The sequence below is a fragment of the Branchiostoma floridae genome, chromosome 9 (assembly GCF_000003815.2).
Source record: "Branchiostoma floridae strain S238N-H82 chromosome 9, Bfl_VNyyK, whole genome shotgun sequence".
Classification (NCBI taxonomy): domain Eukaryota; kingdom Metazoa; phylum Chordata; class Leptocardii; order Amphioxiformes; family Branchiostomatidae; genus Branchiostoma; species Branchiostoma floridae.
In genome coordinates, this window is record NC_049987.1 from 20,325,485 (window position 1) to 20,339,196 (window position 13,712).

Below are 13,712 nucleotides of genomic sequence, written 5' to 3' on the forward strand. Positions count from 1 at the left end.
GTTGATTTCCTTGTGGCTAGAAAGGAGAAGAACAATGCAGTGGAATTTGATCAGCATACTGAAGACGTCGGGAGGCACAGACATGTGGACACCGGGGATGGGACAAATGTAATAGAATATTTCCCTCATCAGAATGACGTACTGATGGTAATGTTCCTCCGTACAATTTAGGAGTATTTTTCCGAGCGTTTCTGCTACGACAATCCCGTACTTCGGATGGTTAATCCAGCACAGAACGATCATGATAACCTCGCGCTGTAAGCCCTTGTGTCCGTCATCCTTCTCTACAAGTCGCAGTACTCTATCCAGGCCCGCTTCCGTGAGCCGCTCCACAAACGGAGACATCGCGCGGAGAGCGTGAACGGCTGGCGAGCACGGCTGGCGGGTCTTTGGGTTCTTTTCCGCCTCCTCCAGGAGATAGTCCAGAAGAACGGTGACCGTGCCGGAGTACAGCGTTTTCCTGTGCTCTTCTGACTGGTGATTCGCGCAGAGAATCGTGACGAGATATCTTTCCTCGCACTGCTTTAGCCACTTGTTCCTCTCCTCCCACACCTGGACGTCCAGTTTGGCCATCTCTTCTCTGGGCATGGTGTAGAACTCCTTCAGACCGCCCTTGCCGTTCTCCCAGAAGACGTCCATGTGGCGCTTGGGCATCGGTGTCTCCCCCTCCTCAATGGGAGGGTACTGGAGGATCTTGCTTCTCAGGATCATAAGGAAATATGCCTCAGTCTCCATCTTTGCTATCTGTTCGTTTTCCCTATCTGTAACAGTGGAAACAAGATATCAAAACTGGACGTTCCACTGCAGTGCTGTAACCAAGGAGGTTAAAGAAAGAGCTGTAACAAGCCACTACTGTAGGGCGCACCACATCTAGCAAGGCCTTTAAAAAAATATTGTTTCCTGTTTTGGTCCAGAAAAAATTAGGGTCGGTATATATACTAGTAGGGGCTATCTTTTCTTTGTTATGATTTTTTTTAAGCTGGCCAAAACTCTAGTGATACATATTACAATGCTGAAATACATGAGGACACTTGTCTTTTTATGTCAAAATTTGATTTTGTGCAAGATGCCAATGGTACATTTCTCCATTTGATAGGACAAGCCTGTTTTTATTTAAATAGGAAGCAGGCTGGATAAAAATTCAAACTGGAAGCTATGTGACTCCACTGCCCACCCCCCAGTTTTTTCTAGGGTTGGTAGGGAAACAGGAAACACAACATTTTTTTCCTAGGCCTAAGCATTTCAATGTCATTTACATACATGCACACATACACAGACACACAACTCCAACTTCCATGTCCATGTTACAGGCTTTTGCCTTGATAATGTAACTGGGACTTCTCCAGTTACCAGTCCAGGCCTCTAAGGGCTTTGATGCTAGAATTTGGCCTGTGTCCATCATCCATGGTGCCTTTCTCTTACAAAGGAATTCCTGTGATCTGTTGTGATGCAAATGTAATAATTTGAATGATTTGCATGTTGCAGGGCCTAACATAATTTCATCAAAAAGGTCTACAGAAGAAGTGCAGTAACACCTACCAGAAGAAGATCTATGTACTATTACTGTACGTGTGCTGCGTGCCACACCTTTTATATAATAGAACAAACAAATTATGCAAATAACTTCGCCCCCACCTCCATACTTTTTGTAACACACATTTTGTACGTACAGTACCTCACTTTTCGCCCATATATCATGCATAAATAACATATATAAACAATGATACTTGTGTACACACTTTCCAAGCAGCTATTGTTGTTAGATATGTTACCACCCACATTTATATATTCGCCAAGATGTAAATTTGTAAGTTTTAGATCTAGAAGTCGCCACGTCAACACACCTGGGCCGAAGTCGCCATTTTCGGTAACGGCCTGGTCCACAAGACTCCCGTACTTGTCCCTGAACATCTTACTTCTCAATATCCTGACGACTTCGTCCTTATATTCACACATACAGCTGTGTGGACAGGTACAGTTCGGTTTTCTGGGCTCCTCTTTTTCCTTGCACGGACACGCCGCCATCTTGGATCTCAACTTGGCTCCAGGGGGCCCTCTGGGATAGCACCAGTTGCCGCCAAAACACTAGTTTGAAACTTTTGAAAAGTTTTTAAGAAGTTTATCAATAATCGTATTGTCTTTCCACAATCACTGTGAAAGAAACAGGTAAATACAATTTGTTCTGTTAGCTTTTGAGCACTTGCTTTTGGGTTGTCTCAAACTTTTGCAAGACAAAAGAATTCACGCCTGAACACCTGCGTGGGAGTTGTCACGCCCCCTTTTCAAATGACGTCAAATGTTTGTGTTACAGAAAAGTTTGGAGCATGAAATCATACCTGCGACATTTGTAAATTTTTGAAAATTCTCTTTTTGTTCAAATTTTGCATGTATTGCATGGAGCTGATCATAGAATATGATAGATGATGACATGGCAAACCTATCATTGACTGTCCTCAGTAGAATAACGGCATGAACTGAACTGAACTGAACGGCATGTACGGTGAAAAAAGAAACGGATCTGTTACTTGTGAAATAGTCAAAGCAATCAAAGAAAAAAGCAACAAGACCAATTATAAGAAATTCGCGAAAAAACGTCCCCCTTCCCGTAATGAAATAGCCCAAAGGTCACTGAGGTCATCTGGATAGTTGTTTCCTCACAGTGGACCCTTACCCTTGGACTCGAGCTGGCAGATCGTTTTGTTTACTTTTGATAACGTTAACTCTCTAAAAGTAAGATATGCAGGACTCAGTGTGTAACAAACAAGTTAGGTCATTGGCCAAGAAGAAGAAGTGATCGTAATTCGTAAGGTTTCTCTAGATACTTGTTAGGCATTTAGACCTGGGTGGCCGGTGGGACCCGATATAATCATCTAAGGCTTCTTGTACCAAGGAGGAGTCTTTTCACCTCCTTGCTTGGACATACCTTTGTGAGATATGTTAATAGGTTTCTTCCAAATGCTCTAAATGTATTTGATGGACATTTTGTTTTTCATTCATATCGATTTATGCAAATAACAGCATTTAGACAACCACATGAAGAAACACAGCGTGTACTACAACTTTAGAGCCCTGGATGATCCGCAATTACCTGGGATGTCAGTGTCTTAGATACGAGAGAGCGGCCTAAACTGGAACTGCAGTTCCTACCTGTACCTGAAGAACTCTACTCTACTCTACTCTACTCTATTCTTGATGTATGATCATTGTTATCCAAAATCATCAACCTTAAAATTACATTGTATCATGCATCTGGAGACTTTCTACCCAATTATCTAGTGTTTTACTACACAGGTGTCGTCTGATAACATTACCTGTTGAGCCACCTGTCCCTTGTCTACAGGACCACAGACATGGCTACCTGGATGATTCTTCCCCTGGCCGTCATTGCGTCTGTCCTGCTGGTGCAGTTTGTGGTCTCTCAGGTCAGACAGCGACGCGTGACCAACCAGTTTGTGTCACCTCCAAGCCACTGGCTGTATGGTCATCTGATGCAGGTATCACTCTCTTCGTAGGTTGAAGTAGTATAGCCTAAATCCTTTTTAAACCTCCTTGCTCTCATAAAATCTGATTCTTATGGCAGTCACAATTTTGTCTGTTTTCTGGTCATCATATAATTAGGCTGAAATAGAACCAACTGCAGAGAACGATACGCATCATCTGTTTGTTTGTATTGCATACCCGCGGTAAACCTCCTCATGGCATAAAACAGTTGCATATCCAGGCCGAATTATAAGATGGCTGAATTTTGTATAATACACCCAACCTCCAAGAATTCCCTTAATCTTATGTAATGGTTGTAAACCTTAAAATGGGATGATGAGGTAAGATTTGGATATTTTAATACTGTCATTCTTCAAGACTCTGAGCTTTGATACCAAATGTCTTATTTGAGCAGAAGATTGAGCAGCAGAAGTTTGTGTTTGTTTTCTCCAGCTCCTGCCAGATGAGAGTAGCTGGCCTGTGCTGAAGCAGATGATGAGAGACTACAGTTCTCACGTGCTCCAGCTGTGGGTGGGGCCGTTCCTCCCTCTCTTCATCTTCTGTCACCCAGAGACAAGCAGGGCCATTCTCTCCACCTCAGGTAAATGTACTTGTGATAGGGCAAATTGATTTATTGTTTATTGTTTTATTAACTCCTTAATCTGTCACTTGTAACTACAATAGCTACATGTACCGGGTCCTTCGGTGTAATATACATGCCCGTAGCCAGGGGGGGTTCGGGGGGTTCGGAAGAACCCCCCACACGCTCAAAGGTCCACTTTTTCAGGCTCAAAGGTCCACTTTTTCATGTCCAAGATTTTTTTTCAAAGGCATGCTTGACTTGCATTTTCAACTTATAGACATCTCATTCAATTTTAGTGAGTCTATCAGCAAAATTTGCCCCAGCAAGTGCAGGAAATGGCTTTTCAGAGGGTCCAGATTTCAAAATTCGCCCGGACGTCATTGCGACGCCTCTCGCCTTTGGCGTCGGACATGGTGAAAATATGCCTGGGGAGTCGGCCCCAACGACTTATGCCAAAAGTCTTCTGTATTTTAATAGAAATTCCAAGTTAAACTTAGCCAGCAAATTTTGCCCGTCAAAATGCAGGAAATGGCGTTTCAGAGGGTCAATATTTCAATTTTTCCCGGGGGAGCATGCCCCCGGACCCCCCTAGGCAGCTCACGCCTGCGGCGCTCGATGGTCCAACAAGTACTAAAAAGAACCCCCCCAACCAAAATCCTGGCTACGGGCAAGATATAACCAGCTGCTGCCGCGCCATGTGCCTGCGAAGCTGGTGTGTAAAATACGTCGATGGGCAGTTATACCGGCTATATAGATACAGATACAGCTACTCTTCCAGGAGTAACAAAATTACACAGAAAACATGGACACTGGGCATAACATACACAACATATAACATCATCCCACTATTACTAGTACTAACATTATAACAATCATCATACAAAATATCATAAAATTGATTGATTGGCTCATTGGTTGATTTAAATTGACATACTCTCATGTCCCTAATAAACGTACCGGGACGTTTATTTTTTTCTGCCTCACAAGCCACCCGGTACGTTCTTATTTTGGACGGTACGTTTATTTTTTTCTGAAAATTGGGGCTTTGCTAAGCCAGGACCCTCAAAGAATTGATGAAGTTTTGGGGGTTTCTGCCCATATTTCCGCGGTATTTTTGCTCAAAATTCACTATTTGTCGGGCGAAACAGTGCGGATTTCCCCGCGCTTTGACCGCGTACGCGGTACACTTTCGGTGATTTCGTTCCATCTCGCTATGACGCTACGAAGTAAATGTTGTTCTTGGGGGAAAATAAGACACCACACTGACGTTTTGAAGTACAATTTTTACATAAATAACTTTTAGTTTTAATTTAGTAGTAGTTTACAGTCTCTGTTTACATCGTAAACCAGCACCTTGCACGAGGAAATCCGGTCTTGTGGTTCCATGCTCTTTCGTCAGCGAGGCGGAAGAGTGATTGATCGTTCACATAATAAATGCTGGACGTAAAAATAACAACTATAACTTCGTTTCCCTTGTGATATGAGTTTTGACGCCGCATATTCTCCCAAACGGCAGGAATTCGTCGGTAAAAACAGCAAGTTCATAATCATTTCTAAGCTTCAAACCGCCACAAACACTTTCCTCTGTAGATGCATGTGCCATTATGCCGAGATGGTCACGTCGAAATAAACTTTCTCTACGTAGGCTTATTTCTCTGGCAAAAATCAGCCTTAGTCTAGTTTTCACATAAATAACTTTCATGTAATAGATTCTAATCGTTTTTATACCGTAACCACTGTATTTCTTGCTACACATTAGAATTCTTGTTGCGACATTTTACCTTGGAAAAAATGGAGTCGCCCACTGACCCCTAATGACCTTGTTTATTTGCTGCTGACGCCATCTTGGAAAATACGCGAAGATGGAGATTTCCATTTTTGGCCCGCGGAATACGAAAATTGGGACAGCGTACATGCATTTCAAGAACCTAAAACATCAGATACATGAACGGACGGTCTATTTGTAAAATCTGTCCATATAGTCTTCCAGTTTGCACAGATATGACGATGTAGAGAAGACGATGTAGAGTGCAAAGAGTCTGAGACGAGAAAAAACGCCGCGTGAATTCAACACCACTTTGGTGGAAAAACTTCGCCTAAAATCACATAATTTTGTATAATGTTTCTTTATTTAACGTTTCCTTCGTAAATCGTCCAATTTGAGCCGCTACATTTTGCTGATGTAGTGAAGAAATTGTGAACCCCGCCAGTCGCGCCGGTGACCGCTATCGGCAGTGTTGGCATAGCGGCCGGACCGAAAATCGTCTGGCCGTGACCGCATTCGACAGGTGACCGCTATAGACTATTTCTTAATGCTTAGGTCAATGGAAAAAATCAAAGGGACCAACGAAAACTGACCGAAATGGCCAAGTGGCCCCTATACTCAGGTGACTCATAAGGCAGGTTTCACTGTACCTTTTATTAGAAAATGGAGAAAATATCATAATTCGAACAAGATATCTGTTATAGTTTTTCAGCTCATTATTTATACAACTGATGTGGTTCTTAGGCATAGATAAATAAAAAGAACCTACCTGCTTATCATCTTCTTTCTTTGGACATAAGTAGCATGGACACAGTTTAATATTTGTCAATTTGGTAATTTTCCGGGGGGTATGTTTATTCCGGGGGGTATGTTTATTAGATATTGAGGATTTGTCCGGGGGGTATGTTTATTCCGGAAGGTATGTTTATTAGGGACATGAGAGTACAAGGATAATTACTACAAACAATATTAGACATTTAAATACTACATGAGGAAAAAAAACCTACTCATTTATAATGTACCATAAATTATTTTACCACTTTCCCTTACTTTCTGTTTTAAACACAGAGCCTAAAGACGAGCTCTTCTATGGCTTCATTAAACCAATGATAGGTGAGTAATAATTATTCTGCTTTATCCAGTTATCGTAAATTTAATCGTTTTTGGATTGGATGGGCCAACTACTCACTCTTTGTAGCCAGGGGCTGAATTGCGAGGAGCTTACAATGGGTGGGGCTTAATCGCAAGGGTCTGGAGTGAGCTGCCATTCGGCGCCACTCAGGTGACCTCAATACGCCAGTAATTGCCCCAGGTGCGGCCAAGGTACTGTAGGTTTTGAACCACTCACACCGCACCATCGCACGTGTGGCGAGTTCTTTAACGTGCCTGGGGTATGGCTCTCCCCAGACACAGAACCTCCATTTAACGTCCTATCCAAGGGACGGCTCTAGCTGAAACTAGGTACTCATTTTCACCTGAGGAAAGTCGTGTTAAGTGCCTTTCCCAAGATCGGTGACACGCAGCTGGATTCGAACCTGCAACCTCTCGGTCACGGGCCGAACACAATACCACTGTGCCACACGGTCCCACTGTTTGACTTTGGAATATTATTGCTCTGACATATGGACATATTTTAGACACCTGGGTGACTGAAGAGCCCCTTATGGCTTACCTTGGTACTGCAGCAGCTCATCTGGTTTTTGTCTTATGTCACAGGTGATGGCTTGCTGCTAAGCCATGGCAGTAAGTGGCACAGGAACCGCCGACTGCTGACTCCCGCCTTCCACTTCGAGATCCTCAAGCCCTACGTCACACTGTTCTCACAGTCCACAAACGTGCTGATCGTAAGTCTTGGTGCAATGAAATTTTCTCACAGAGTTTAACTACATGGTCATTCAATTTTTTGCAGTTTTTTACTTGATAGTTACATGCATTTTTCAGAGAGGTTATGGCAGAATAAACAAATCTCTTTTACCACTTTTTCCATCACAAGATCATTTTGTTTTATATGAATGTCATGAATTCACTATTGTAGACATAAAATTTGCCACATGTTATAATATAGAGGACTGCTAAGTGTCCTATATGGGCTAAAATATGCAGGGAAAACTCCTTTCCTATGATGTTTATGTTCCTATGATGATGATGCTTAATGTTGAAACCTCTGAACTTCCTATTCAATATCTGCTTGGAGATAGTGACTCATCAGTTTCTTTCTTTAGGACAAATGGACCAAGCTTGGCTCTGGATGCTCTGTGGAGATGTTTGAACACGTCAGCCTGATGACTCTGGACAGCATCCTGAAATGTAGTCTCAGTTACCATAGCAACTGCCAGACTGACAGGTAAGGCCCCATTTCCACAGGATCACTAATCTCCAAGCAGATCCTACAATGGCATAAGATAGTCCAAACTGGCCAGGAGATAGTCAGCCAAGAGGTGTACATTTGCCCAAGGACATTATATAACGTCCTTGATTTGCCATATAGCAAAACACACTCCTAAGCCAGCTTCACTCCTCTGCCAGTTTTTGATACTATCTTATGCTACCATAGGATCTGCTTGGAGATTAAGGATCACAGCTAGGTGTTCATTGATGACCGACCAAAAATCAGTAGTCATTGAGATCTTTGACAGACCTTGAATACCGATTGCAATCAATGATTGAAATCATCGAAGATCAATGGTACATCAGTGAATGATCTTGAAGATCATCGAAAATCATTGACAGACCTAGGAGATCCCTTGGACCAGTAATCAGGGACGGCCAGCAATCAGCGACCCAGTACAACAATAAATGGCCAGCAAAAGTGTATTATGAGCAAAAAAGGCCCAAGAAAGCCTGCTAGGAAGGTTACAAATAGCCTTGCTTTGAATAAACCTGTTAAAAAAACTTTAACTAAGATTATGTTGTAGTAGACTAGTTTATAGTCCCCAAGGATGCAATAGCGTTACATCTAAACTGCAAGATGTCTTATTTTTGCCGCTGATATTTTCCTGCCCATCCCCACAGCCAGTCCAGCGCGTACATCCGTGCTGTGTATGACATCACGAGGCTGTTTGTCGAGCGTATTCGCTTTCCGCCGTACTACAGTGACTTCATCTACTCGCTCAGCCCCAGTGGCCGCAGGTTGGTTTGTTTTACATAAAGGTTGGTTCACGCGTGCATATATTTCCAAGTGAATATGAGGTCTGTATGGAAGTCTTAGTCTCTACCAGGCTGCACAGGTCATTGGAAAAATAGTAAAATGGGACAAGTATACTATTAGACAGATAACATGCCAAACAAGTTAGCTGGCCAAGAGTATGGTTTGGGACCTATATCTTACTTGTTTGGCATGTTATCTGTCCATATTTGTCATGACCTGTGGAGCCTCGTAGAGGTCTTCATACACACTTGAAAATATACGCACATGTAACCCACCTTAAGGCCTTAGAAAAAAATGTTGCATTTCTGTTTACTTGATCTACCCTATCAAAAACCTGCTGACCTAAGCCTTTTTTCCTGACTGATGGCAAAGGGCATTAAACTTTTGATCTGACATCTGAATGGTACAGAGTTCGAGAATTTGGCAAACACAGATTGAACCTTTAACTTGGTATCCGATCTGTCAGATCCGTAGCCAAAGCTAGGTTCACATTTTAACCTGAGCCAAGTGGAGAAGTAAGGTGTAAAGTGCCTTTCCCAAGGGCAGAAGATTGGGGCCTGTTATATTAGGGATTCGAGCCCAGAACCTTTAGATTTTATGTCAACGTTACCCAAACATATCTCTCCCCTTTATTCATTCTTATAGGTTTTATAAGGCCTGTGATTTGATTCACAACTTCTCCGAGAACGTCATCAGGGAGAGAAAGGCACAGCTTGCTGAAGTAAAGAAGTTGGGCTTGCCCAGAAGAGGGAAGGGAAAGTGTCTGGACTTCTTGGACATCCTCCTAGAAGCTAGGGTAAATCAGATCTGAGGGGTTTTAATCTTACAGGCATTACATGCAACTCGCACCTATAAGCTTGGAATCAACTATTTATCATGGCTATATTGTGTACTGAATCTAATCCTCAGCAAAATGGTGAAAGACAGGTCTAAAGGCTCTATTTCCAAATAGGTTAAGCTGTATGCATGTATGCAAGGAGGTTTACATTCAGATGATGTAAGCAGGCATATCCAATATTTTCCTTTTTAGCTTAACCCGTTTGGGGACTGTTACACTATTCATCCGAATGATTTTTCTGTCTGTGTTTTATGGCATCTTGACAAATTAGTCCCTCAGTATTTCCTACTTGTTCTGTAGCTGAATGTGTTCTTGTATTGAAGGATGAGGATGGCACAGGCCTGACGGACGCGGAGATCCGAGACGAGGTGGACACGTTCCTGTTCGAGGGTCACGACACCACGGCCAGCGGGATCTCCTGGGCCTTGTACCACCTGGCCAAACACCCGGAGTACCAGGACAGGTGCAGAGGGGAGGCGGAAGGGCTGCTGCAGGGACGGACAGAGATGAGCTGGTAACATAAGATCCTATGTTTGTTTTGTCTTCAATTTAATAACATGTAAAGGTACATTTTATACAAGGCACATGTACAGTAGTTGCAATGTACTAATGCAAAAAGCAAGCTGGAAATATTAGCAGTACGGCTGGAAAATACACCCAGACAGGTATGGTAGGGATTAATAATTGGTGTTACATGACAGATTGCATTTCATGAAGTAAAATGGCTGCGATCATTTCATGATTGGACACATCTTTTTGTCTATATCTTTATTTGTTTTGGAGAAGACTTGGAAGTATTCTTGCAAGTTTCAAACTATTGTAGTTTATAACAGTCTGAGAAGCACAAGAAATGCCCAAGAAGTCTTATGAGTTCTCACCAAGACATTGACGTCGTGCCTTATTGACCATTGTGTCTACAATAAAGTTTTCATTTCTCTTCTCCAGGGAGGACATGAGTAAACTGCCCTTCACCACCATGTGTATTAAGGAGAGTCTGAGACTGAGGCCCCCAGTCCCCGGTATCGGCCGAACCCTCACCCAGACTCTGGCCTTACCAGACGGGAAGAAAATTCCAGCAGGTAGCTTCACAAGTACCTTGTCTTTGTCAGGTCCATGTGGTGGTCTGTGTGTGCTCTGGCAGCCCGAGTTTGGCACAGGTTCGAATCCTGGGAGCCAGGAGACTGTTTTTGCTCCTTTCTTACGTTGGTTCCCAGGAATCGAACCTGGGCCTTGGTGGTGAGAGTGACAAATCCTAACCACTAGACCATTGTTTCTACTCCTTTCTTACATATGCATTCTCTTGCCACATCTGGTTCAAAATCTGCCTTAGCCTTAACCCAGTTAACCCAAAGAACAAGAAACAGTCATGCCTTCAAATACCAGAGTTACCAACCTAGGATTGATGTGTTCAAAAATTCGTACTTTCCCAGAACTATCGTAGAGTGGAACTTGTTATCACCAAGTACAGTAGGGGCATCTTCTCTTGGTAGTTTTAAAGAACGCTTGCAGATAGATGTGCAAAAGTTAGGGGTAACGAGTCGTTCGGTGTAATATAACCAGCTGCTGCTGCGCCGCGTGCCTGCAAAGCTGGTGTGTTACGCCGAACGGCGGTTATACCGGCTATATAGATACAGATACAGATACAGATTTAAAAACAACAACTATAGGTAACCCCACAGATAAAGGTCAACTTATTAACGCATTAAATGTGTTTGCCACAGGTTTCCAGGTGCTTACTGGCATCATGACTGCCCACAGGAACCCTCTCATCTGGCCGGACCCGGAGGTGAGAAACAAAAATGACTTTACAGTACAAAAACTTTCCTCCAACACAAAGGTATAACACATCTTTATTCACAGGGTAACCTTTATCCGTTGCATTTCACACCAGGGTATTTCGGGATATCAAGTCGGCAGAGGTGGTCTCAAACTGCATTATATTGAAAAAAAGCAATTTGAAACCACCGTCCATCTACGTGATATCCCTAAATATCCTGTTTTTAAGTACAATGGATATAGGTAACCCCACGAATAAAGGTGAACTAGCATGACAAGGATTAAATTTTCACTGACCACTGTCACCTTTTTCAGGGTCAATACTTTTGAAAGTACCTTTTAACATGTTTCTCATCTTCCCTTTTCTTTATAGCAAAAATTTTAAATGACATACACCACTGTCAGACAGAGCTAGGGGAACTTCACATGTAACACTAGTTCACCTTTATCCCCTGGGTAGCCTATATCCATTGCTTTAGAAATCGTGGTATTTGGGGATACACATGTATGACGTCGATGAACGTTGGTTTAAAATTGCAATATTTTCAGTACATTGCAGCTTAAAACTACCATCCATCGACTTGATGTGCCTATTAAAAAATGCACTGTTTTGAAAAACAACGGATATAGGTTACCATGTGGATAAAGGTGAACTACCGTTACACTGAATCTGTGAATATTGTACATCCATTGTCATCTCAACTGTTCTGAGATCATCTTTCACTTTGTCTACTCAGGTGTACGACCCTCTCCGGTTCTCCCCTGAGAACTCCAAGGACAGACACTCCCACGCCTTTATTCCATTCTCGGCTGGACCGAGGTAAACTGCATTTTTGTGAATGTCTTATGTGGACTGTCCAATTTTCCAATAGTAAACTGTTACAGTCAGTAGTATTACTCCTTACATTATGTTTTGAGGTGTTACATTTTAAGTGGTGTAACAGTGTTTGTGTCCTCATACTTAAGAGCAAGCCTCCACCAGGCCTTCCTACAGGGATACGGATGGTGTAAGGGAATAATTGGTCAGGAGAGTCAGTTCACACTAAGGTTAACATTACCCCTCCAGAGTGGGAAAATGAAACCCCATGGTGTTCAAACTTCCCCAAAAACTCCCTATAACCAGCGTAGTTAGGCTGGTAGAGACTTAGTAAGTAAAGAGCATTGTATACTGTCCTAGGTTGCTGCAGATGTGCAATGTTGAAAATAGATAACAGAGAAGTGGTCTAACCCATCCTCACAGGAACTGTATCGGCCAGCACTTTGCCATGAATGAGATGAAGGTTGCCGTTGCCCTGATCCTGCAGAGCTTCCAACTGGAGCCGCACGGACCGCCGCCATTTTACGAGGAACGTATCGTCCTTCGTGCCCGAAACGGCATCTGGCTAAAGTTACATAAGAGGGAGTAGCACAAAGGAAAGCCAGTACAACCTGCTGTTGATTTCTACTATTACCTGGGGGTATTAATTGTTTGATATCATTTTACAATTCTCCAGAGCTAAATGCAACAAATTGCGTCTTGAAACTCAAATTTTATCATTCATATCTCTATGGTCTCCATCAATGTGTCATTGGAAAGGTTTAAAATTATGATACTACATGTAGTACCATATTTCTGTAGTACTGTGGAAATCATGAAAATAAAGCCACTGCCAACATCTTGAGACTTGCAATACATACCAGTAGGAGAACTGCTTGTTGTTATTCCATATGCCCTAAAAGATTGATAAATAAATATACAGATATGTATAGCCATTACATACTAGAAAATGTGATGCAAAAATCATGTGACGCTTTGTAAAGCAGCCTGGTTACAACGTTGTTAATGTAACTTGGGATGGTGATTTCATTTCTGCTGGGTTACAAAATCTTTTCTATACTAAGTTATTTGATTAAAATTGTGGTCAAATGCATTTTGTTGTTGTGTTGTTGTTCTTAGTTCTAATTATGAGAATAACAGTTAAGTTTCAAACTTTGTAGAATTAAAATAACATCAGTTGAATTTCATGGCCGCACGCTGAAGGCATCAAAAGGGGAAAATATAGTCACAGGTTGATTACATAGTCACAGAATGATTTAATTCTGTATGTAATTAAATCAACAGTTACAATGTAAACCATAACCT

At 42.3% G+C, this 13,712-nt stretch overlaps 1 protein-coding gene across 1 annotated transcript; it reads left to right on the top strand.

Annotated features, from left to right (window-relative positions):
* Positions 1-3,929: 3,929 nt before the first annotated feature.
* LOC118422269 (cytochrome P450 4F11-like) lies at positions 3,930-13,494 on the top strand. Its single transcript, XM_035829787.1, has 12 exons — positions 3,930-4,081; positions 6,897-6,941; positions 7,545-7,672; positions 8,051-8,172; positions 8,841-8,961; positions 9,451-9,491; positions 9,622-9,772; positions 10,138-10,328; positions 10,760-10,893; positions 11,536-11,600; positions 12,328-12,410; positions 12,831-13,494. The coding sequence occupies exons 1-12, from the start codon at positions 3,973-3,975 to the stop codon at positions 12,994-12,996; spliced, it is 1,356 nt and encodes a 451-aa protein (XP_035685680.1). The 5' UTR covers positions 3,930-3,972; the 3' UTR covers positions 12,997-13,494.
* Positions 13,495-13,712: the final 218 nt, after the last annotated feature.